General features: G+C 50.0%; 2 protein-coding genes across 5 annotated transcripts in view; one reads left to right on the top strand and one right to left on the bottom strand.

Annotated features, from left to right (window-relative positions):
- The window catches only part of RARB (retinoic acid receptor beta), a 444,609-nt gene extending 422,895 nt beyond the window's left edge, over nt 1–21,714 (top strand). For both annotated transcript variants that reach the window (XM_043454580.1, XM_043454581.1), the window contains exons 5-8: nt 520–696; nt 17,816–18,020; nt 18,972–19,130; nt 20,318–21,714. In XM_043454580.1, coding sequence (XP_043310515.1) covers nt 520–696; nt 17,816–18,020; nt 18,972–19,130; nt 20,318–20,514 — 738 coding nt within the window. In that variant the 3' untranslated portion in view covers nt 20,515–21,714. The remainder of the gene's footprint in view (nt 1–519; nt 697–17,815; nt 18,021–18,971; nt 19,131–20,317) is intronic.
- Nucleotides 21,715–21,760: 46 nt separating this feature from the next.
- Nucleotides 21,761–25,605, bottom strand: part of TOP2B (DNA topoisomerase II beta) — a 61,188-nt gene continuing 57,343 nt past the window's right edge. For 2 of the 3 annotated variants that reach the window (XM_043454579.1, XM_043454577.1), the window contains exons 34-36: nt 24,608–24,727; nt 23,105–23,199; nt 21,761–22,251 (exon numbers count right to left, since the gene is read on the bottom strand). In XM_043454579.1, the coding sequence (XP_043310514.1) occupies nt 22,084–22,251; nt 23,105–23,199; nt 24,608–24,727 (383 nt within the window). In that variant the 3' untranslated portion in view covers nt 21,761–22,083. The remainder of the gene's footprint in view (nt 22,252–23,104; nt 23,200–24,607; nt 24,728–25,605) is intronic. The other variant, XM_043454578.1, reaches the window with a different exon arrangement.

Genomic DNA, 25,605 nt, shown 5'->3' with positions numbered 1-25,605 from the left:
CAACCCTAGTCCATCTTAACCCGTAACTCGACATCAGTTAGACATCTTCCTGTTGCGGGTGATAGAAGCCAAACGCAGATCAACTTGGACTGAACTATAAAACCCTGGTGTGGTCTGGCGAGACTGGATGTGGCATCTCGGTGTCCCCAGGAAGGGCCCTCTGCCTGTGGCCATCCTGGCTTTCCCGGGTCGAGTGGAGCCATTGGTTCATCAGGTTACAAAGCGATGACGCCGCCTCCCATCCCTTCATTCGTTGGCGGGAGTAATTGCTAAAGAGAGCTTCTCCACTACTCGGTTATCCACTGGTCTGGAGGATAAGATTCTGATCATTTAAAAAAGATGAATCTAAGCTAAAATGTCAACTACCAACAATGCACGCCCCCCCCCACCCCCTGCCGAGCCCCAAGGCTCCCTGGTGAAGACGGAATTGTCCGCAGGTTCAGTAGGAGCGGTGTTCGGTCCCCTGCCTTCCACTGGGCTTCCCACAACTAGCCCTGACCACATTTTCTCTCCCTGTAGAATTCCAGCGCTGACCATCGAGTCCGGTTGGACCTGGGCCTCTGGGACAAATTCAGTGAACTGGCCACCAAGTGCATTATTAAGATCGTAGAGTTTGCCAAACGCCTGCCAGGTTTCACCGGCCTGACCATCGCAGACCAGATCACCCTGCTGAAGGCCGCCTGCCTCGACATCCTGGTAGGTGGGCTCCACGCCCGCTGTTGGGGTGGGTGGGGAGGAGGGGCCAGGGTGCCTCTGGGGACACACCCGGGGCTCTGGGTCCACTGCCTGATGGCCAGGGGCGCCCCCCGGAGCCGGGCAGCACCACCTACTCCCCCTGGGGTGGGGGCCCCTCTGGGTGGCCTGGGAAGCAGCCCGCAGCCCCACACCGTGGCTTCTGGGCCCTGGAGGCGTGAGGGCCCGTCATGCCCGTCCTCTGCCCAGCGCTGGCCAGGCTGGTGCCCTCGGGCAGGGAAGCTGTGGAGGTGGCAGGGGTGTGTCCCACCTGGTGTGGGGGGTGCAGGATCTCTGGAGGAAGTTGGACGCAGGGAGAGTGACGTGAGCTTTCGAGGTGTTTAAAATCATCGATTATTCTTTGTGTTACACCTTTCCTAGCTCCGGGTATAAACAGTTCTGCCAAGCAAATCCAGTTACTGTAATTAGACACACTCTCCTTCTCCTGAGGAGGAGGGAGGACTCGGACCCGTCAGTCGTGCGGTACACGCGTGTGTGTGTGTCTTCCTAGGGAAGTTGGATCTCAGGAGTGAGAACAGTTAGTCTGAAACCTGCAGGTGCCAGGGATCCTGAGTGTGTCATACCGTCTCATGAAATCAGAGGGTCTTGGATGAGCCTAGAAACGTTCAGGACAATGAAACGTCTGAGCCGGGCTGCCTGTCTTGTGCCCACGCCTGTAGTTGGTAAAGCTCAGCTTGCCTGATGCAGAGCGCCGCAGGGACCGGCTGTCTTCTGGGTGTGGTGGGCGGGGCGCTCCTCGTGGCAGTGCAGGTCTGAGGCTCCCGGGCGCGAGCGGGGGGCGTTCAGATGTGGTCCCAAGGACAGAGCCCCGCGGGCCCCTGGGTCACGTGGGGCCCCTCCTCGAAGCAAGGCTGAGCTGCAGCCAGGCGGCCCCGGGACTGGGGTCCTGACCCCACGCCGCCCGTGGGCCTGGCACCTCCAGGCTTCGGGCTCCCGGGTCTCCCTTCTGTCTGGGTGCCGGGTGACAATTGTGATCCCTGCACCCGCCGCCCTCGGGGCAGGAGGGCATGAGGGGAGCCCCCGGGACGGGGCGGGGGGGAGCGGGGGGCACCTGGCGCTGACGCAGAGCCCAGCCACTCCCTCCTGGGACCCACGCGTCAGCCCTTCTCCGTGGAGTCAGGAGGGACGGGAGCTGCTTTCCGTGACCTCTCCTGACCTCAGTTTACCCACATGTAGGGCAGGCATGAGGTCACCCGGTCCTGGGCAGAGGGTGGAACAGCCCGGGGGGCTCGGCCAGCGGCCACGAGGGAGCGGGCCGAGGCCTGCAGGCGGCTACAAGCTCTGGGCCCAACCCAGGCCGTTTTCCATCGCGCTCTGCTGGCTTCTCGGGTGCGGCCTGGTGTTGGGGTGCGGTAGGCGGGGGTAAGCTCTAGCAGGGGTGGAGGAGGCAGGCAGACGGGGATACTCATGAGGCCCTTGGCACAGCTCCTGTCCAAGACTTGTGGCAAAGACCCAGATCCTGAAAACCGCCGCGTCAGAGGGCGTCTCTCGAGTAAGGGCGCGGCCGGCTGACTGTTGAGAGGAGGCCCTGCGGAAGCCGGGAGCGCTGCGGGCGGAAGGACAGACGGACACCCCCGGGGCGGGCAGCGCTCGGTCCCTGGAAAGGGGATCCTGGGAGCTCCCGGGCTGCCCCGGTGCTGCCCCGGCCACCAGCACGGCGCACGTGTCTCCCGCGGGTCGGGCCGCGGAGGTCGCGCTGGGGTGGGCGGACGGTCCGAGGCCCCCGTGCCCCCGCCGTCTCCCCGCGGCGGGGACACCCCTGTGACGCCCAGCGCCCTTTGGGGCTCGGGGGACCGTCCAGGGAGGAGCGTCCAGGGGACCTGCCCGGGACTCGGGGGAGACGGGCTCCCGAGGGGAGCGGCTCCCTGTCCGTCCCCGGGTCCCTGTAAGAAAGGCCTCCGCCCGCGGGCCTGGGGAGACGAGGAGCAGCGCTCTGTGCTGTTGTGGCCCCGTCGCTGACTGCACCCGCTGGACGGCAGCCCCGTCTCCAGGCGATGCTCTTACTCGCGTCCTCAGTGACTCCTCCGCGGTGAGGCTGTTGGGAGAACGGAGGCCGTCCTTGCTGGAAACCCTGGCTCAGCCCCCGCACTTCGTGCGCTCCTTCCCTTTAGCCTTCAGGCCCTCCTCAGCAGCACCGTCGTCTGTAAGCCCACCGTGTCTGTGTGTGTGCACAGGGGCCACGCCGCTGTCTCGAGCTGTGCTCCCAGGACGGCATGGAGGCCGCGGTCTGAGAGCTGCGATTGTAGGGGAAGCTTGGTTTCAGACTTAGCGCTTAGTAACATGAAGTATTTCCTTTATGATTCTTTCAGTTGATAACTTGTTAACACAGTATGTTGGATCTCTTGGGTTAACTAAAACATAGTTAGATTTTAAAAAATCTTTTATCATGGAGCATAGATGGTTGGATGGCATCACCGACTGAATGGACGTGAGTCTGAGCCGCGCCAGGAGAGGAGCCTGGGGTCTGCCGTCCAGGGGCCGCAGAGACGCGGCTGAGCGACAGCAGTTGACTTGCAGTGTTGTTTGTTTGAGGTGTACGGTGCAGTGATTCGCTTATACACGTGTTCATGCGTCTCTGCTCTTTCCTCACACTCTTCCCAGTGTGTGTTATTGCAGAACCCTGAGCGGAGTTCCCTGCTCCACAGTAGATCCTTGTTGATTATACATAGTAGTATGCACATGTTCACCCAGACTCCTCATCCATCGCTCTCTTCTGCTTTCCCCCATGGAAACTAAGGCTTTCCCCCCACAGTCTGTGAGTCTGGTCCTGTTCTGTAAATAAGTTCTTTTGCATCATTGTTCAGATTGGACTTTTAACTGAGACCCTGTGGCATTTTTCTTCCTCTGACTCATTTAACTCAGTGTGACCATCTGTAGGTCCATCCATGTTCCTGCAAATGGCATTGTTTCATTTTTTAAAGTGGCTGAACAGTATCCCATTGTAAACACATACCACATCCTTATCCATCCATCAGCGGACACAGGTTGCTTCCACGTCTTGGCTGTTACAATGCTGCCTTGAACATAAGGGTGCATGTATCTTTTCGAGTTTTGGTTTTCTCTGGATATACGCTTAGGAATGGGGTTGCTAGATCATATGGCAGGTCTGTTTTTAGTTTCTTAAAGAACCTCCACACTGTTCTCCGGAGTGGGTGCACCAGTTTACATTCCCACCAACAGTGGAGGAGGGTTCCCTTCTCTCTGCACCCTCCCCAGCATTTATTGTTTGTGGATTTTTTTGATGAGAGCCATTCCGGCTGGTGTGAGGTGATACTAATATCTCATTGTAGTTTTAATTTGAATTTTTCTAATAGCAATGTCAAACATCTTTCCGTGTGCCTGTTTGCCATCTGTGCTTCTTCTTTGGATAAATGTTTAGGTCTTCTGCCCCTTTGTTGAGTGGGTTGTTTGTTTTGATGCTGTTAACCATCCTGAACTGTTGCTAAATTTGGGAGATTATTCCCTTGTCAGTCACATCATTTGCAAACATTTTCTCCCAGTCTGTGGGTTGTCTTTTCATTTTGGTGATTGTTTCCTTTGCTGTGCAGAAGCTTTTGAGTAGGTGCTATTTGTTTGTTTTCATTTTTATTTCCATTATTCTGGGAGATGGATCCAAAAAAGATACTGTTGCAATTTTTATATCAGAGAGTGCTCTGTCTGTGTTTTCCTCTAGGAGATTCAAGTGTCCAGTCTCAGATTTAGGGCTCTAATCCATTTTGAACTAATTTTTGTGTATGGTGTTAAGGAATGATCTGATTTCTTTCTTTTTTTTTGCATGTAGCTGTTCAGGTTTCTCTGCACCATTTGTTGAAGAGACTCTTTTTCCAACACTGTGTCTCCTTTCATGATGGATTGATGATGGGGCATGGTTTATTTCTGGGCTTTGTATTCTGTTCCATTGATCTTTATTTCTGTCTTGTGCCAGAAGATGCTGCTTTTGATGACTGTAGCTCTGTCGTGTGGTCTGAAGACGGGCCTGATTCTTCCTGCCCCATTCTTCTTGTTCAACATTGCTTTGGCTTCTGGGTTTTGTGTGTTTCTGTACAGATTGTTAGGGATTTTTTTTTTATCCTAGTTCTGTGAAAAAATACTATTAGTAATTTAATAGGGATTGTATTGAATCTGTGGATTGCCTTGAATAGTATGTTTCATTTTGACAATTTTGATTCTTCCAATCCAAGCATGTGGTATGTCTTTCTATCCATGTATCATCATCAGTTTTGTTTATCAGCATCTTACACTTTTCAGGATATGGGTCTTTGGCCTCTTTAGATACTAGGTTTATTCCTAGGTATTTTATTATTTTTGTTGCAGTGCTAAATGGGATTGTTTCCCTAATTTCTCTTTCTGATCTTTCATTATTAGTGTGTAAATATGCAAGAGATTTCTGTGTATCTCTTTTGTACACACACCTCACTGCATGTATTGATGAGCACTAGGTTTCTGGTAGCCACCGTAGGATTTTTTATTTATAGTGTCACGTCATCTGCGAACAGTGACACAGGTTAGCTTCTTTTCCAGTGTGGATTCCTTTTATTTTTCTTCTCTGATTGCCATGGCTAGACCTTCCATAAATGCTGAATAGAAGTGGCAAGAGTAGACCTCCTTCTCTTGTTCTCAATCGTAGTGGAGGGGCTTTCAGCTCTTCACCATTGAGTATGATGATAGTTATGCGTTTGTTGTATATGGTCTTTATTATGTTGAAGAAAATTCTGTGTCCATTTTCTGTAGAGTTTTTGATCATAAATGGGGTTGCATTTTGTCAAAAGCTTTCTCTGCATCTATTGAGATGATCATATGGTTTTTATTCTTCAGGCTGTTAATGTGATCACATTGATTTGCAGATACTGAAAAATCCTTACATCTCTATGATAAATCCCACTTGCCATGGCATATGATCCTTTAAAAGTATTGTTGGATTCGGTTTGCTGGCATTTTGTCGAGGATTTTTGTATCTTGTGTTCACCAGGAATATCAGCCTGTAATTTTCCTTTTCTGTGATACCATACCTGGCTTTGGTATCAAGGTGATGGTAGCCTTGTAGAGTGAGTTGGGCAGTGTTCTCTCCTCTGAAACTTTAAGTTTCAGAAGGGGAGGGGTTAACTTTCCTCTTAACATTTGATAGAATTTGCCTGTGAAGCCATCTGGTCCAAGACTTGTTTGTCGGAAGTTTTTAAATCACAGTTTCAGTTTCAGGGCGTCTGATTGGTTGGTCTGTTCGTATTTTCTGTTCCTTCCTGCTTCCTTCTGTCTTCCTTTCTTCTTGGAGTTTGTCGGTTTCCTCTGGGTTGTCAATTTTATCAGTGTGTAGCTGCTTGTGATGATCTCTTATGGTTCTTTGTCTCAAAGAAATGGCTTTTGGCTTCATTGACCTTTGCTGTTTTTTTTTGTTCATTTCTATTTTTTCTGCTTTGCTCTATGATGTTTTTCTAGCCTTGGGTTTTTGTTGTTCTTTCTCTAACTGTTCTAGGTATAAGATTAGGTTGTTTGAGGGGTCTTATTTTGTTTGTTTCTTGAGGTAGGTTTGTATTGCTATAAACTTCCCTCTTAGAACTGTTTCTGTTGCATCCCCTAGGTTTTTTGGGTTGTGATGTTTTCATTTTCACTCATCTCTAGAAATTTGTTGGTTTCTTCTTTGATTTCTTTAGCAGTCCGTTGTTTAGTAACATGTTGCTTAGCCTCCAGGTTTTTGTTTTTTACAGTTTTTTCCTTGTAGTTGATTTCTGATCTCATAGAGTTGTGGTCAGAGAAGATGCTTGATATGCTTTCAGTTTTCTTGAATTTGCATAGATTTGCTTTGTGGCCCAGCATGTGATCTGTTCTGGAGAATGTTCCTTGTACACTTGAAAAGAATGTGTATTTGCTGATTCTGGATTAAATGCTCTATGAATAGTGTCATTTAAAACCTGTGTTTTGTTATTGATTTTGGTGTTAGATGATCTGTCCATTGATGAAACTGAGGTGTTAAAGTCCCCAGTATTACTGTGTTACTGTTGGTTTTCCCTTTTATGGCTCTTAGTATTTGCGTTATATATTGATGTGCTCCCGTGGTGGATATATATTTGCAGTTATATTATTTTGTTGATCCTTGTGATCATGATGTAGTGTCTCTTTTTGTCTCTTATAAGTTTATACTTTAAAGTCTATTTGTTGGATTTCCCTGGCAGTCCAGTGGTTAAGAATCCGCCTTGCAATGTGGGGGACATGGGTTCGATCCCTGGTTGGGGAACTAAGATCCCACATTGCTGCAGAGCAGCTGAGCCTGCCGGCCACAACTACTGAACCGGCTGCTTCAACTAACACCTAAAGCAGCCAAATAGATAAATTTGCAAAAAGAAAGTCTGTTTGTCTGATATGAGTATTGCTCTTTCAGCTTTCTTTTGATTTCTATTTGCATGGAATACATTTTCCTATATTTGAAGTGGGTCTTGTAAACTAAATGCTCCAACCAAAAGACATAGACTGGCTGAAATGGATCAAATGGAAATCAGTCCAAATATTCACTGGAAGGACTGATGCTGAAGCTGAAGCTACAATACTTTGGCCACTTCATGCGAAGAGCTGACTCATTTGAAAAGACCCTGGTGCTGGGAAAGATTGAGGGCAGGAGGAGAAGGGGACAACAGAGGATGAGGTGGTTGGATGGTGTCACCGACTCAATGGACATGAGTTTGGGTAAACTCCGGGAGCTGGTGATGGACAGGGAGGCCTGGCGTGCTGCGGTTCATGGGGTCGCAAAGAGTCAGACACGACTGAGCGACTGCACTGAACTGCTGTCAGTCTTTGCTGCTGCGTTCACGCGTGCTCTGGTGTGACGCACAGGACCCTCTCTGGCTGCAGTGCACGGGCGTCTTGTTGCCGAGCACAGGCCCTCAGGCATGCGGGCTTCAGTAACTGCGGCTTGCGGGCTCCAGAGTGCGGACTCAGTGGTTGTGGCACATGGGCTGAGGTGACCCACGCAGTGGAATCTTCTGGAGCAGGGATCGACCCTGTGTTGCCTGCCTTGGCAGTCAGTTCTTAACCACTCTCCCCCCAGGGAGCCCCTTCTCTTGTGACTTGATGATTGACTTCAGTGTTGTGTTTGGATTCCCTTTTCTTTTTAGCGTATCTGTTGTAGATCTTTCTGTTTGCGATTACCGCGAGTTTCTTTTTAGGAAAACAATTCTGACTGAGTCGTTCGGCTGTATCACGTTAGCTACAGCACGTGGGCTGTGCGTTGCCCCAGGCAGGCGCTCTCCCTGTGGCCCCCAGACTCGCTGTGGCGTTTGGGCTCAGTAGGTGTGGTCAGGCCCTCAGTGGGCGTGGTCAGGCCCTCAGTGGGCGTGGTCAGGCCCTCAGTAGGTGTGGTCAGGCCCTCAGTGGGCGTGGTCAGGCCCTCAGTAGGTGTGGTGCACACCCTCAGTGGGCGTGGTCAGGCCCTCAGTAGGTGTGGTCAGGCCCTCAGTGGGCGTGGTCTGGCCCTCAGTGGGCGTGGTCAGGCCCTCAGTAGGCGTGGTCAGGCCCTCAGTAGGTGTGGTGCACACCCTCAGTGGGCGTGGTCAGGCCCTCAGTGGGCATGGTCAGGCCCTCAGGAGTGGCCACACCCTCAGGTGTGGTCACGCCCTCAGTAGGCGTGGTCAGGCCCTCAGTAGGCGTGGTGCAGGCCCTCAGTAGGTGTGGTCACACCTCAGTGAGCGTGGTGCACACCCTCAGTGGGCGTGGTCAGGCCCTCAGTGGGCGTGGTCCACGCCCTCAGTAGTTGCATCGCGTGGCTTCGTTGCTCCACAGCACATGAGCTCTAAGCTCCCCTGTGCCGTGATGCACTTAGTCGCTCAGTCATGTCTGACTCTGTACGACCCTGTGAACTGTAGCCCACCAGGCTCCTCTGTCCGTGGGGATTCTCCAGGCTAGGATACTGACGTGGGTTGCCGCTACCAGGGATCAGACCTGTGTCCCCGGTCTTGCAAGATGGATTCCTAACCAGTGGACCACCAGGGAAGTCTCACCATGTGGTTTTGATGTAGCATCTTAGATATAAACAAGATTTGTGTGTTTTTTAAGTCGCTGGTCTTTTAATTTCAAATGCATTTGCAGTATCCTGTTTGTGCTCAGGTCGTTTCTCAGTGACTGGTTTGGTATCATGTTGTGTGGGGCTGATTTCCTACCTTTACCCTGGGTTTGCTTTTTCTGGTGAGCTTCTCCGTTCATAATTTTCATGTTTCTCATTTTGGCCTTTTCTTTTCCACTTAGAGAATTTCCCTTAGTATTTGTTATAAAGCTGATTTGGTAATGTGGAATTCTCTAAGCTTTTTCTTGTCTATAAATCATTTGATTTTTCCCTCAGATGTGAATGAGCGCCTTGCTGGGTAGGTTATTCTTGGTCGTAGTTCTTCCCTTTTATCACTTTAAAAATGTTGTGCCACGCCCTCTGGCCTGCAGAGTTTCTGTTGAGAAATCTGCTGATACCCTTACGGGAGTTCCTTTGTGTGTTATTCGTTACTGTTCCTTTGTTGCTTTTAATGTTTTTTCTTTGTCTTTGATTTTTGCTGATTTGATTACTGTGGGTCTTGACATGTTTCTCCTTGTGTTGATCCTGCCTGGGACTCTGTACTTCCTGGATTTGAGTCTTTCCTTTCTCGTGTTATGGATATTTTGAGCTGTTCTATCTTCAGATACTTGCTCAGGTCCGTTCTCTCTCCCCTCCTACTGAGACCCCTGTAGTGTGAATGTTGGTACAGTCAGTGTTGTTCAGAGGTCTCTCTTTTCACGTTCTCTTTTCTTTATTCTGTTCGTGACGGTGATTTCCGTCATTCTGTGTCCAGTTTACTTTATCTGTTCTTCTTCCTCACTTATTCTGGTTTTGATCCCTTCTAATGTATTTTTCATTTCAGTTATTGTTTAATTCTGTTTTATCTTCAGTTCTTCTAGCTGTCTGTTACACACTTTTTGCACCTTTCCTATATTTCCTCCATTCTTTTTCTGAAATTGTGGGTCATCTTCACTATCATTATTCTGAGTTCTTTTTACAGTAGGTTGCCTACTTCACTCAGTCGTTTCATCTGGGGTTTCATCTCATTCCTTCATTTGGAAATATTCCTTTGATGTCTCATTTTGTCTAACTTTCTGTGATTGTATTTTCTGTTCCATGGGCTGCAGAATTGTCGTTCTTGCTTCTGTTGTCTGTCCTCTGGTGGCTGAGGCTAGGAGGCTTGTCCTGGCTCTCTGACGGGTGGGACTCCAGTAGTGGGTAGAGTTGGGTCTTGTCCCTCTAGGGGGAGGACTGTGCTCAGGCAGACCTGAAGCCTGTCTGCTGATGGATTGGGCCATGTTCCCGCCCCGTGTTGCTTAGCCTTAAGTGACCCAGCTCTGGCCCCTGTGGGATGCTGGGGCTGATGGCGGCCTTCAGGGGGAGTCACACCAGCAGGCACTTTGCAGAATTGCTGCTGCCGGTGCCTCTGTCTCCGCGGTGAGTCTCAGACACGGGCCCTCCCCACCCCCACAGGAGACCCTGCAGGACCAGGCTCAGGAGGCCCTGCTTTGCACAGGTCCTCGTACGTGCCCTTCAGGAGTCGAGTCTCTGTCTCCCCCACTTCCGTGGAATTCCTGCAGTCAGACCCGCTTGCCATCAAAGCCGGGTTCTCTGGGGGCCCCTCCTTCCATCGTCAGACCTCCAGGCTGGGACACCTGCGCAGGGCTCGGGACTCACGCCTGGGGGAGCGCTTCTGTGGTGTGACTGTTGCCCAGCGTGTGCGTTGCCCACCCAGAGGGTATGGGGTTTGATTTTATTGTGATTCCTCCCTCCTACCATTTCATTGTGGCTTCTTTGTCTTTGGGCATGGAGTATCTTTTTAATAGATTGCAGTGTGGTTTTTTTGTTTTGTTTTATCTTTATTTTTATTTTTTTGTTTTTTTGTTTTTTGATGATGATGATTTTTCATCAGTTGTGACTTCGGTGGTGTTGGGAATTAGCTCAGGTCCTTATACTCTGCCATCTGGAGCTAATCTGTTTTTGTCTGTCGTTTTCTTCCCTACCTCTTTGGTTCTCTTCTTTTGTGATTTGATGACTACCTTTATTGTTGTGTTTGGGTTGCATTTTCTTTTCTGCCTGTGTTTATCCATTGTGTAGTTCCGGTTCATGGTGACCATGATGTTTTGATACTGACGTCCGCGTATATAAGCAAGATGTTTTAAGTTGCTGGTCTTTTAATTTCAGTGCATTTTCAGTGTCCTGCATTTGTTCTCTCCTCCTCTCACAATTGCTGGTTCTGATGTCATGTTTTGTGTGCGGGTGATTTCCCACCTGTACGGTATGCTTGCCGTTACCAGTGAGTTTTTCCATTCATGATTTTCACATTTCTAGTTGCAGTGTTTAATTTTCTGCTTAGAGCAGTTCCTTTAGCATTTGTTACAAAGCTGGTTTGATAGTGCTGGATGCTCTTAGCCTTTTGCTTGTCTGTAAGGCTTTTCGTTTCTCTGCCAAATCTGAAGGAGAGTCTTGCTGGGTAGAGTATCTTTGGTTGTAGCTTCTTGCTTCTCATGACCTTAAATATCTCGTGCCACCCACTTCTGGTCTACACAGATTCTCCTGGAAAATAAACTGATAACCTTATGGAGATTCCCTAGTATGTTACTTTATTGCTTTCCCCTTTTTGCTTTTAATATTGTTTCTGTCTTTTCATTTTTTCAGTTTGATTACCATGTGTCTTGACATGTTCCTCCTTGAGTTTGTCCTGACTGAGGCTCTGCACTTCCTGGACTTGGGTGACTGTTTCCTTTCCAGTGTTATGAAATTTTTCAGCTATCACCTCTTCAAATATTTTCTCAGGTCCTTCCTGTCTCCTCCTTCTGGGCCCCATATAATGAGAATGTTGGTGGATTTAGTGTTATCCCAGGGGTCTCTTAGATTGTCCTCATTTCATTCCTTTTTCTTTATTCCACAGCAATGATTTTTAACATTTAGTCTTCCAAATTATTCATTCATTCTGCTCAGTTATTCTGCTGTTTATTCCTTCTAGTGTATTTTATTTAATTTAAGGTTAATTGCTTTATAGAGTTGTGTTGGCCAAACATCGACATGAATCAGCCACAGGTATACATATGTCCCCTCCCATCGAACCTCCCTGCCACGTCCCCGCCCATCCCACCCATCTAGGTTGACACAGAGCCCCGTTTGAGTTCCCCGAGTCATCTAGCACATCCCCATTGGCTGTCTGTTTTACATATGGTAATGTAAGTTTCCTCGTTATTCTCCTCATACCTCCCACCCTCTCCTCCCTCCTGCCTACCATGTCCATATGTCTGTCTGTCTCTGTCTCCATTGCTGCCCTGCAGATAATGTCATCAGTATAGTCTTTCTAGATTCTATATATTTGCATTAGTATATGGTACTTGTTTTTGTCTCTGTGACTGACTTCACTCTGTATAACAGACTCTAGGTTCATCAGAACTGAAATGCATTCCTTTTTATGGCTGAGTAACACTTTATTGTGTATATACGAATTACAGCTTCCTCATCCATTCGCCTGTCGATGGACGTCTTGGTTGCTTCCCTGTTCTTGGTATTATAAACACTGCTGCCCTGGACATTGGGGTACATGTGTCTTCTTCAGTTTTGGTTTCCTCGGGGTGTATGCCTAGGAGTGGGACTGCTGGGTCATATGGTGGTTTTATTCCTAGTTTTTTTTTTAAGGAATCTCCATACCGTCTTCCATAGTGGCTGTATCATCAATTCACATTCCCACCAACGTGCAAGAGCGTTCCCTTTTCTCCACACCCTCTCCAGCATTTATTGCTTGTAGACTTTTTGATGATAGTCATTCTGACCAGTGTGAGGTGATATCTGATTGTAGTTTTGATTTGCATTTCTCTAATAATGAGCAATGTTGAGCATCTTTTCATGTGTTAGCCATCTGTATGTCTTCTTTGGAGAAATGTGTATTTTGGTCTTTTTTCCATTTTTTGACTGAGTTGTTTGTTTTTCTGATATTGACTTGTATGAGCTGCTTGTATACTTTGGAAATTAATCCTTTGTCAGTTGTTTCATTTGCTATTATTTTTCCTATTCTGAGGGTTGTCTTTCACCTTGTTAATAGATTCCTTTGCTGTGCAAAAACTTTTTTAAGTTTAATGAGGCCCCACTTATTTACTTTTGTTTTTATTTCTATTACTCTAGGAGGTGGGTAATAGAGGATTTTGCTTTGATTTATGTCATCGTGTGTTCTGCCCATGTTTTCCTTTAAGAGTTTTATAGTTTCTGCTCTTACATATGGGTCTTTAATCCATTTTGAGTTGATCTTTGTGTATGGTGTTAGGAAGTGTTCCAGTTTCATTCTTTTACATGTAGCTGTCCAGTTTTCCTGGCACCATTTATTGAAGAGGCTGTCTTTGCCCCATTGTATATTCCTGCCACCTTTGTCAAAAATACGGTACCCATAGGTGCATGGGTTTATTTCTGGGCTTTCTATCTTGTTCCATTGGTCTATATTTCTGTTTATGTGCCAGTACCATACTGTCTTGATGACTGTAGCTTTGTAGGATAATCTGATGTCAGGAAGGTTGATTCCTCCAGCTCCATTCTTCTTTCTCAAGATTGGTTTGGCTGTTCTAGGTCTTTTGTGTTTCCATGTGAATTGTGAAATTTTTTGTTCTGATTCTGTGAAAAATACCATTGGTAATTTGATAGGTGTCACGTTGAATCTGTAGATTGCATTTGGTAGTATAGTCATGTTCATAATATTGATTCTTCCAACCCAGAGATGTGGAATATCTCTCCATCTGTGTATGTCGTCTTTGATTTCTTTAATCAGTGTCATAGTTTTCTGTGTACAGTTCTTTTGTCTCCTTAGGTGAGTTTATTCCTAGATATTTAGTTCTTTTTGTTGCAATGGTGAATGGAATTGATTCCTTAATTTCTCTGATTTTTCATTGTTAGTATATAAAAATGCAAGTGATTTCTGTGTATTGATTTTTCTATCCTGCAACTTTGCTAAATTCACTGATTAGCTCTAGTAATTTTCTGATACTATCTTTAGGGTTTTCTATGTACAGTATCATGTCCTCTGCAAACAGTGAGAGGTTTAATTCTTCTTTTCCAACCTGGATTCCTTTTATTTCTTTTTCTTCTCTGATTGCCGTAGCTAGGACTTCCCAAAACTATGTAGAATAATAGTGGTGAGATTGGGCACCCCTGTATTGTTCCTGATCTTGAAATGCTTTCATTTTTTCACCATTGAGAATAATGTTTGCCGTGGGTTTATATATGACCTTTACTATGTTGAGGTAGGTTCCTTCTGTGCCCATTTTTTGAAGAGTTTTTATCATAAATGGGTGCTGAATTTTGTCAAAGGTTTTTTTCTGCATCTATTGAGATAATCATATCCTATCTTTCAAATTGTTACAGTATATCACATCGATTTTGCATATATTGAAGAATCCTTGCATCCTTCAGATAAACCCAAATTGATCATGGTGTATGAGGTTTTTAATGTGTTGTTGGAATCTGTTTGTTAGGATTTTGTTGAGGATTTTTGCATCGGTGTTCATCAGTGGTACTGGCCTGTAACTTTTTCTGTGTTGTCTCTGTCTGACCTTCTCTTTATTTTTCATTTCAGTTGCTGTGTTGTACAGCTTTTTTGTTGGTTAAATTTTCTAGGTCTCTGTTAAGCATGTTGTGTATTTTATTGGTCTGTTCTTCCGTTCCTTTTCTGAGATCTTGGACCATCTCGAGTACCATTACTCTGAATTGTTTCTCAGACAGATTGCCTCTCTCTACCCGACTTAGTTATTTTTCAGGGGTTTCATCTTGTTCCTTTGTCTGAGACATATTTCTCTGCCATCTTATTTTTGCCCACATTTCTGGGTTTGTGGTTGCCGTTTCCCAAGGCAAAACTGGAATTCTTGGCTCTGGTGTCTGCCCCGTGGTGGGGGAGGTTGGTTCAGGGACTTCTGCAGCCTTCCTGGTGGGAGGGGCTGGAGGCTGCCCTGGGAGGATGTGTCAAGGGCATGTGTTGGGCGGTCGCGGGCTCAGGACCGGCTTTTGGCAGCCTGTCTGCTGCTGGGTGGGGCTGTCCTCTTGCTCGTTATTTGGCCTGGGGTGTCCCAGCGCTGGAACCCGCTGCGTAGACCAGGTGTCAATGCCAGACGGTGACCTCTGGGGCGTTTGCTCCGATGGGTGTTCCCGGTCCCTCTGCCACCCGTGTCCTTGTGCCCACAGTGAGCCTCAGCTGCCCCCGCGTCTCCCCAAGACCCCCTGTAGCAGCAGGCGGGTCTGGTCCACGCTCCTGTGGCCTCTGCTCTGCTGGGTCAGTGCCCAGGAGCCCTTGTGCGCCCTCAGCGAGTGGAGTCCCCGGTCCCCCCAGTCCTGTGAACTCCTGAACTCAAGCCCCGCTGGCCTTCAAAGCCAAGCGCTCCGGGGGCGGCTCCTCCCAGCGCCGGACCCCGGGCTGGGGCACGGATGTGGGGCGCAGGACTCTGATTGTTGTGAGAGAATCTGTGATCGTCCTCCAGCGTCTGGGTCACTGCCCCTCCCGCAGCAGGCGTGGGATTGGACTGCACTGAGGAAGTGCCGCTCCTGGCCGGCCCCTCCTGGGCGCCGCGGCCTCGTCTCAGCGCAGCCCCCGGGCGGCAGACGCTCCAGTCAGGACCTGCCCCTGATGGCCGGGCAGTCAGTGCAGAGAACGCGATGGTGAACACGTGTTTTCTTTGCCAAAACACTTAGAAACCCGTGGACTTAATACGCCCCTCGCAGGGGGTTAGCAGGTGGGAGAGGTTCCTCAGTAAGTGGGTGAATGTTCGCTCCTCCCCGCCGTGTGGCGCGCTGCTGAGGGGCAGCCGGGGCATTCTCCGCCAAAGCTCGTCTCCTGGGCTGGGGGGCACGGAAGCCCCGAGAACAGCTCCGCGTGAAGACAGCAAGCGGGAGGGGTCGGGTTCGCACTCTGACACGGCCGCGGGGTCCCCGCCCCGGGGCAGGGAGAAGTCGGATGCGACTGTGAGCCCGCGTTCCCGCGGCTCGGGACGGGCGGAGGGAGCCCTGGGGGCGGAGGTCCAGGCAGCCGTGTCTGGGGGCGGTGGGGCCCAGGGGTCTGGGGGGGTCTGGCCGGGAGGGCCGGGCGCCCGCGATGCCGGCCCTGCCGGGGCCCGGCGCGCCCACACGGGGCGGGTGCATCCCTCTGTGTTCCCCGGGTGTGCGCACGACCCGCAGCAAGTGTGCTGTCCGTTGTCTGTGACGCCGCCCCAGACTGAGCCCCTGAGGACAGACTCGTCCCGCAGTCCCTGCTGTCGGGAGCTCACGGCGGAGCTCTGGGGGGTGGCCGTGGGCACTTGGGGGCTACCTCATCTGCAGGCCTGACCAGGGTTGCCGGCCGCTTCCAGGCCGGCTCATCACTTGCCCGGAGCTGCAGCCGCTGCTGAGCAGAGGCTGGGGCTTCTGGTGCCCCGGCCGCCTCGCAGGACGGGCTTCAGGGGGGCGGCGAGGAGGGGCCCCCACGCCTCCCGTGGCCTTGTCACAGGCCGGCTGTCCCCTGCACCCCGTCTCAGGGGCACATCACCAGGGGGACCTGGGACATGAGAGCTGGGGTGGAGGGGCATGGACAGGCCACCTGCCCACCCCCCGGGGCCCTGCTCGGCGCCCTGAGGAGGGTGGCCCGCGTGTGGGCGCCGTGCCCCCTGCAGAAACCTCCGGGGCAGGCCCCTCCGCGGCAGGCCGGCCTGGCGGGGGCTGTCTGCACCCTCAAGAGGGGCTGGGTGTGCCGCCGGTGCTGTCGTGGGACGTGGGACGAGCCGGGGCTCCGGGCTGTGTCTCTAGGGCTCACACCCTCTCCCGGTCCACGTTCTCCCCTCCCGACGCCTGCTCTACTTGGTCAGCCGTGTCGGGCTCCCAGGGGAGAGAGGCCACAGGAATCGCTTCATCAGAACCCGCTTGTCGTCTGGCCTGAGGAGTGAGGCCCTGCAGGGTGGAGCGGGCCCCCGGGCGCTGTGTCTGGACGCGGGTTTCGGGGGAGCCTTGGGCGGCTTGGGGACCCCGAGGGGCTCTTGTGCGCGCAAGCTGCAGAGGCTCGTCTGGCGCCTGTTGGTCCCACGGGAAGCGAGGGTAGAGGCCCCGCGCCGGAGCCTGTGTGGATGCGGGGCCCCTCCCGCCGGCCCCGCCTTGGCGTGTACCGTCGGCTGGCGCCTCACCTTCTGGGGCTTCCTCGGGAGCGAAGGCCCCTCCGTGACTTCGGGGTCCCTCTGCGCTCTGACAGCGGGGCAGCTTCAGGCCGCCTTGGCCCCCAAGACGCAGGGGCCCCAGCCAGGAACCCGGAGCTGGGAGTGCGGCGCTCCGCTGACCACGCCCGTCTGAGCAGCCCCTCCGGTGGTGTGACTGGGGGCGCCGCGCTCTGTCTCCAGGACAACGGCTGCCGCTCCCAGGGTGGCTGCTTCTCCAGGAGACCCCGCCAGGCCTCCAGGCTGAGCCCCTTCTCGGCCCTGGGCCTGCCCTGCTGCCCCTTGCTGGCTCAGCCTGCCCCCTGGGGTCAGGGTCTCCAGGGGCGGGGTGCTCGGGGCATCCCCGGGGGTGGGGGGCCAGCCCCAGCTCAGCCCAGCCTTCCTGAGCCCCTGGTCTGTAAGGAGCGTCCTCAGCCCGCCAGCTTGGCGGCTAGCGTAAGTGGAGAGCAGGTGGAGCGCTGGCTTTGCGCTGGGCGCTTACTCAGTGTAAATGTTGGCCTTTTTTTTTTTTTCCTTTGGTAGACTAAGCTCTTTTAAAAAAATGACTCTTCTTCCTCTTTTCATCCCCAACACCTGGCACAGTGCCTGGGACATAAGTAGGTACTCAGTAAATGTTTACTTGAGTCAAATGAATCACTTTTAGCATAAACAGATATTTCTCAAAATTTCTCGTGTGCTATTTATTATTCCCTAAATAAGGTTTCGCCCTTGTTTTGATGTGTGTGGTCTTTTGGAGGAAGAGCTGGAGCAGCGTTCACACCCAAGTGGGGGTCGGGGGGGCTTGTCCGCTCTGGAGCCCTTGGAACCTTCCTGGGATTCCCTCCCTGGTTCCCCGGGGAGGCCGTAGGGCCAGGCCGTTGATCCAGACATGGTTTCCTCCCAGATTCTCAGAATCTGCACCAGGTACACCCCAGAGCAGGACACCATGACGTTTTCGGACGGCCTGACGCTGAATCGAACCCAGATGCACAACGCCGGCTTTGGCCCTCTGACCGACCTAGTGTTCACCTTTGCCGGCCAGCTCCTGCCGCTGGAGATGGACGACACGGAGACCGGCCTTCTCAGCGCCATCTGCCTGATCTGTGGAGGTACCACCACCCAGAGCACCCTCGCGAGAGCTCACGGAGAGCGCTCACACTCGTAAATTATGGGAGATTCTTCATCTCCACTTGGGAGTTATTTTGCATGGAAAAGGACGTGGATAAAACTAGGCATGCATGCTTAGAGTTTGTTGCATTTTTCCATATTATTATAAGTTAAAGGCATTTGGGGTTTTCCTGCTCTGAAATACCAAAATGCTGTCTGCATTGCCACAGCTGCAGTTTGAAGGGTAGGATCAGACCCTCTTAACGTGACTTGCCTGGGGACATTCTCAGGGTGAGTCAGGGAGCCTGCTGGTGCTGCTTGCCAAGGCGGCGGCGGGGGGTTGTAGTCCTGCATTGGCGCCCCCACCTCGGGAGGCCTGGTGTGACGCCCTCACTGGCCCACGGGAACCCAAAACAGGGTGGTTAAGGAGCTGCTGCCTTTAATTGGGGGCTGGTTTACCTGCATTTTAACCATCTGGGTCAGGTCTCCTTTAATTCAGTTCAGTAGTGACACCTCCTGGTCACGAGCAGTAATTCTCTGCTGGGGATAAAAGCCACCAGCCTTCCAAATGTGGTTTGACCAAGGACAGTCATTTTCAAGTGTCACAGGAGTGTGTGTGTGTGCTCAGTCACGTCCAACTCTTTCGTGACCCCTTGAACTCTATCCTGCCAGGCTCCTCTGTCCATGGGATTCTCCAGGCAAGAATCCTGGACTGGGTTGCCCTTTCCTCCTCCAGGGGATCTTCCAGACCCAGGGATGGAACCCGTGTCTCCTGCGTTGGCAGGCAGGTGCTTCAGCACTGAGCCCCCAGGGAAGCCCAGATCAGCCGCGCTCACACACCTTCAAACGTGTTTATGGGGTTGAATCACCAGATTATAGGAGGAGGCGGGGGCGTGGGCAGGGCTCGTTCTGTCCTGACCTCAATTGTTTAATACCTTGTTTCTGGAATCTAGACCGCCAGGACCTTGAGGAACCAACAAAAGTAGATAAGCTACAAGAACCACTGCTGGAAGCACTGAAAATTTACATCAGAAAGAGACGGCCCAGCAAGCCTCACATGTTCCCAAAGATCCTGATGAAGATCACAGACCTCCGCAGCATCAGCGCGAAAGGTACGACCCGTCCACCGCATCCGGCCTTTTTAGAAACCCTCGGTTTTAATGCAGCGTGTTTGACAGTAGGTACCTTTCTGTTATCATTTTGGAATTCATTTCTCTTTCAAGTCAAAAAGGAGGATGCCTTCTCTTAAACCTTATACCTTAGCCCACGCAGTGATTTTAGCAGATTATGAGACTAGCTTTACAGTTTCATGTGACTTAAGTGATTAGAAAAAGCATTTCCAAGAGAACATACTGAATACTGGATGACTGGCTTTGTCGTTTACTCGTTACATACGTTTCATTCCAGCTTTCCGCACACACTCCGGTTTGAAGAAATGTGTGGTGCTTTAGGTGCCCATTGGGGTCATGTCTGTCCGTCAGGCTGGCCGCCCCCCTTGGGGCGCAGGTGGGTGCGCTTGTGCACCCCTGAGAAAGGGGCGTTTTCTCCCCAGAGAGCTGTGACTGGCCCTGCCTAGCGATTCCAGTCTGTACGTTTCAGAAAGTGCTCAGCAGCTTGGGCCCCCGCGCCCTTCTCGGAGGCCTGGGAGGACGTGCAGAGGACTCCAGCGCCGACCGCGGGCGTGCTGAGGGCTTGGACTTTAAAGCTGCTGGCCCCGCCCCCGCTCCCCGCTCGCCGGCAGTGCTCACGGGATGGGAATGCTGTGACCCGCGTCGTCCACACGTGGGGCTCAGGCCCTTGCGACGTGGTTGGTGCCGCTGAGGCGGTTTTCTGAGTAGTAGTTAGCGTGAGGGGTTTTACCCGCGTCTCCTGCCTTGGAGGCAGATTCTTTACCCGTCTGAGCCCACAGCGAAGCCCTGCGGTGTCCAGGAGCCGCAGGTACCGCTCGGCCCCGCCTGGGGCTCCTGGCGGTCTCGGGGGGGTCCCTCAGGTCCTCGCCCCGGTCCTGGGCAACCGCTGTCCTTTCGCTGGCTCTTTTCAAGAGACGCTTTCTGGTCTCTCAGCAGGAGCTTCTCTTTGTCCGAGATGCTGAGTACACACACCCCCGTATTGTTTCCCAGAACTGAGTCTGGAGTCGATCACGTGTCCCGTCCTCCCGTCCCCGCTGCTGCCCAGAGGGAGCAGGAGTGGCTGAGGGCCGCCCCACGCGCAGGCCCCGGCGCCCCGAGCCCCCGCCACGAGCGGCTGAGGGCGGACCCGGCATCCCTCTCTCTACCAGCTTCTGTTCTCTTTCTAAAAGGTGCGGAGCGTGTGATTACCTTGAAGATGGAAATCCCTGGCTCGATGCCGCCGCTCATCCAGGAAATGCTGGAGAACTCTGAAGGACACGAGCCCTTGACCCCCAGCTCCAGCGGGCACACGGCGGAGCCCAGCCCCAGCGTCTCCCCCAGCTGCCTGGAGCCCAGCGGCGCCGGCCAGTCCCCGCTGCTGCAGTGAGACACTTTCTAGCTACTCCAGCATTCCCCAGTACCTTCACTCCTGGGATTTAAAATGCAAGGAAGAAACATTTTTACTGCTGCTTAGTTTTTGGACTGAAAATATATTAAAACTCAAGAAGGACCAAGAAGTTTTCATATGTATCAATATATACCCCTCACTGTCTAACTTACCTAGAAGTACAAACTTTTTAAATTCTAAAAATCAGCCATTTCATGCAACCCAAAACGAGTTAAAAGCTTCTGTTTTCCTCTTTGAACACGCAAGATTGCATGGCAAAGACCCAGTCCCCACGGTGCACCCTGGCCGTGTTTCCGAAGACTCTGTACATACAGCGGCGCGGCTCTCCGCCTTGCGTGTCCCACGCTCCAGGGAGCCAAGGCCCACGGTCGTGGAGCGGATTACTGTGCGTGTCCAGTTAAGGGAGGGTCAAAAGGATAAGTGTTTTGCTTTCACAGAACAATCAAGACATCCAGGTAAGGAAGTGGAGTATTGTAGTGTGACGAGATAAGGCTAAAGATGCTCTAATTCAGTTAGTGTAGACGCTTGTCCTTGCTCTCCGGATGCTCTCAAACTGCGTCTTTGATTTCCTGTTGCCCAGTAAATGTATCCAGATTCACTGCGCTAGCAGAAGACTTCTCTATCAGTGTAACTGCCAGTTCAGTTATCAAACGTCATTTGTTCAATTGTTGATGTCACTTTAAATTAAAAATGGTTTAATACTTGTTTAATGACATAACTACACAATTTTTTTAAAAAGATACATTTTTACAGTGATAGCCTCCAAGGCAGCAACACTCTTCAGTGTTAATAAGTTTTTGTTTACCTGTTCACAAGCCATCAACGGAGGTTCCATGGGGTGACGACGGGCCGGCCTGCCACCTGCGCCAGGTAACTCTGTGTCCCGAGAGGGAAGGGCTGACCCCCCCAAGTCCTGGGCGGACAGTCTGCATCCGCTGGCCTGGTTCAGCCGCTATGAAGCAGGGTGGAGTGGTTAACAGATCCAAGTGTCAGTTTTCTTAGGTCTCATTTAAGCACTAGTGGAATTTTTTTTTTGATATATTAGCAAGTCTGTGATGTACGTTCACTGGCTCTGTTTGTACATTGAGATTGTTTAACAGTGCTTCTATGTTCATATACTGTTTACCTTTTTCCATGGAGTCTCCTGGCAAAGAATAAAATATATTTATTTTAAAGGTGTATGAGAGATTTTACTGCACATTCATCTTAGTCAAGAGACGGAGAACACAGTTCCATTTTTAATGTTTAAATTTCATTTCAAAAAGCAGGTCTGTAGTCTGCAATCATGACAATTAAAATCTGTGCTAATGCACAAGTCTATAACAATTCTACAAGCCAATCAGACAGTACATGACATTTCAATGAGTAAAAAAGAGCATAAAACTGTATGTGTAAGAACAAAATGTTAAAAGGCCTACCACAATAATAAAAAACCATCAATTACATCATCACATTAAAATAAGCCAGATGTACAAAAGTCTGAGACAGAAAAGACAAAAGGACAACACAAGTTATCTGCTGAGAACTGTTTCTGTGCTCTGTGGGCACTTAATTAAACATTGCAAAATCGACATCTTCTTCCTCATCAGAGTCTGCAAAATATTTTACTTCCTTCCTCGCCCGGCCAGTCCGTGGCAGCGACGGCGGCTCGGCAGTGAGGTCTGAGGGGAAGAGGTCCACATCTGAGTCCTCGTCAAAAGAGGTTTTCTTCGGCTTCTGGGTTTGTTTGTTTTTAAAAAAAAAAAAAAAAAGTTAAAAATAGAAAAAGAAAAGGACTGATTATTCCTTCACTTATTTGGGGACATACTGAAAATAATGGTTCTTGTAAGATGAGAACTATAATGCTAAGTTACTTAAGTGTGAGGCCCATTACCTAATCCTCTATAATGATAACCACCACCATTACTTCTTTATAAACGTATGTTACCCAGCAACTATGCACAGAAAAGTAAAAATTCAGCTTACTGCTAAGTACCCATCAATTCATGAGAAGAAAACAAGACTGCCCAGGAGGTTGTGCACAAGGTAAGTGTTTATAGAAACGCTGAGGACGGTCACCAGGAAGGACCGCAGTCCTAGCAGACAACTGGGTGGAAAAGGTCAGTGTAAAGACCACCACACAGCTAAAGGCATCTGTTTGCGTTTTTAAGTTTTAAAAGGGGGGCGTTTGATATTAATTTACCCAAAAGAGACAGTGTACTTCTGGAGAAGGGTCAGACTAAAAATAAATTCAAATTAGAAAATCAAATTGGTCCTTGTCAAATTGCAAGTTGCAAAAAAGAAATAGCTTTTATTTGATCCTGAAAACTAGTATTTCAGTTAAGGCAGCATGTAACTTCTGCCATTGGAGGAAATGGAGTACTCTTAAGTAGGCTAATTTATGTGACACTCGTATCTAAGAGATGGTCCTGATTATATAAATTTTATACCTGGATAACTTTTTAACCATAAACAAGCCCCCTATGGATAAGAGATGCTGGGTTAAAGCTATAACAAGACATCACAGTAATAAGCAAACTCAGCCAGTTACACATCATCTTAAAACCATAAATTAAAAAGATGCTATTACCTTGCTGGGTGGTTTGGAGGTCTTCCTGCCAGGATTGTAATCACCTTCGTTTTCAGAGCCAGATGCTTTCCTTTTCTTTGCCCCTCGGCCTTTACCTTAAAATGATACAAAGCGGTTTTTCTCCCAAAATTAAGTACAGGATAAAAAGATAAATGCCAGAACACACTTTCCTTCTTGGGCATGCCCAACTGGCCCTGCAGCCCTGATCTCTTAGTATGACTGACGCAGAAAAAGTCTGTCACCATCACTTTAGTCATGCCAACCCCAGAACATAAGAGTATTTCACAAACACACTTAAACTAGTGGGAACATCCTAGTGACAGATTTTAATGACCAAGCCCCCTAATACATAAAACATCTGCACATCCCGTGGTACCTGGGCCTGAAACAAAAATCTTAACAGTATGTGGTGTTTTGTAAAAATTAGTTCCTAACTTGCCACAGACCAGTACTTTTAAAAGTATAATGTGAATCACTAGGAAAGATGATATATATGGTTTAAATGCTTCCTCTAAATTTTACTTATCACACTAGTAACAGTTGCATATCCCATTTTAAGCAGCACAATCCTAAAGTGTATCACCCCAGCATTAGTCATGGGAGCACCTGTCAACTCTTCACATTCCTTCTCAGATTAGAATCACCCCCGTGTAGCCTAGGTTTTTTTGTCTACTTCATTCTTATCGGAGGAGGAAAGCGAAAAGGTAAAATATGAATGGTTACCAAATGTTCCTACAATGAAGCCAGAGACAGAAAATGGCAACTCTAACTCTAAATTTTTTACAGTTCAGGAGCTATGGCTAGATTGTATGGTAAGGAAAGACTGCTAAATGGCCTTGGGACGGCACTGAATGGGTCCACCTCCCGCGCCCCTGTTTCTCCCCAGCCCCCCCGTTCCCCCTTGGGGCCAGGTATATCTATGTATTTCCTTACCCCAGCCACCACTTTTAAGAAATAGACATGCTGACGGCAGTATCCTATCAGGTGGTGAAAGACGGAACAGCTACCCATAGAGAAACCACGTCTTACATAGAAAACACCGCTGACGACCCGAAGCTCCTCTTCCTGGAGAGGAACTGGTGCTGTGCCCCGGAGGGGCCCTGAGGACAGCTGTTTCCACTCCCAGAGGAGGACCGGCCTCTGCCTGCCAGTCCTTGCTCCAGCCTCCTGCAAGGAGTCCCACACTTTAAGGAGGAGCCCTCACTGCCTTTTAAGGAATGGCTTCCAGTGAGTCCCCTGCAGGGGGTCTTTAACCCATTCTCTGGTTGCAAGAGAGGTCTTTGTTTCATAAATCAAGAAACTGAGACTCAAACTGACTGGACCAAACTGCTACTTGCTTGCTTAGGATTTAGTTGAGCACTGATCATCAGAATCACTGGGAACTACTGAGGAGTAAAGCTACTTAAAACCAGGTGCCCAGTCTCTCTAAACTCAACGAGTCGAAGAAAGGAACACTTTGCAGAGGGAATGTGCTGAAGATCGTTACACAAAGATTATCCTCACCTTTTGGTGCTGTTTTCTTTGGAACGCCGAATTCAGAATCCGAGTCAGAGTTCACAGTCTCTACTTTCTTCTGTTTGGGGGCCCTCTTGGGCTTAGGGGCTGTATCTAAAGACGGTTTTCCTATTAAGCAAATATCCATTTCACAGATCAATGTAATATTACTTACCAGCAACCCAAGCTGAATCGAACGAATCCCGTAATGACAGGATTTCTTACTGCTGATGTGGAACTGAGTGACCTTACATAATAAAATGTTTCATCTGCTGCCAGTGTAAGGCAAATAACTGCTCATAGGTGACAAAATGCTTTTTATCGTACGTAACTTGCCTTTTGATAATTCAAGTGACGTTTTAAACAAGGGCCATTAAAATGAGTGAATGAAGGGGAGAATAGGTCACCCCCATCCTCCTGAGCCGGAGCCTCAGGGCGGGTGGATGCTGGCTGTGCTGGCCTTTAGTTAACACCGAACTCTTGTTGGGTTTCACGGGAGTGAACAGCTTGAAGAAGGAAACAGGCTGATCACTGGGAGAGGAACTGGCTCCACGTGTTCAGGGTGGCTCTCCGGTGTTCCATCAAGACAGGATGCTCGCAGGGAAGCTGAGGGCCTGTCTCGGTCTCAGCGCCCCAGAAGCCCCCCAACCCTCACACACACTGCAGTTAGGGCTGTCTGGGAGGCGATGAGGGCAGCTGGGAACGGGTAGGGTGTGGAGCCTGGCATCACTGAAACACTTAACCACACGAGAAATCTGACGGCTGGTATGAAACCAGAGTGAGCTAGCCTGAAGGCAAGAGCCCTGAGAACCGCAACCAGCTCCCCTTGGCCACCAGTCGCGGGGTGGGGACAGCAGCGCGGAGGAGCTTCCTCCGGTGAAGAATTAGGGCCGAGGGCAAGCAGGCGAGAGGCCCGCTGGCCAGACGATTTCTCACCGCGGTCCTGGTGTGTGCGGAGGAAGCAGGGCCTTTCTTTGCCTCTCTGCCCCTCTGATACATGTGTGTCT

Source organism: Cervus canadensis, chromosome 31 (assembly GCF_019320065.1).
Source record: "Cervus canadensis isolate Bull #8, Minnesota chromosome 31, ASM1932006v1, whole genome shotgun sequence".
Lineage (NCBI taxonomy): Eukaryota > Metazoa > Chordata > Mammalia > Artiodactyla > Cervidae > Cervus > Cervus canadensis.
This window is presented reverse-complemented; position numbering and strand designations above follow the sequence as displayed.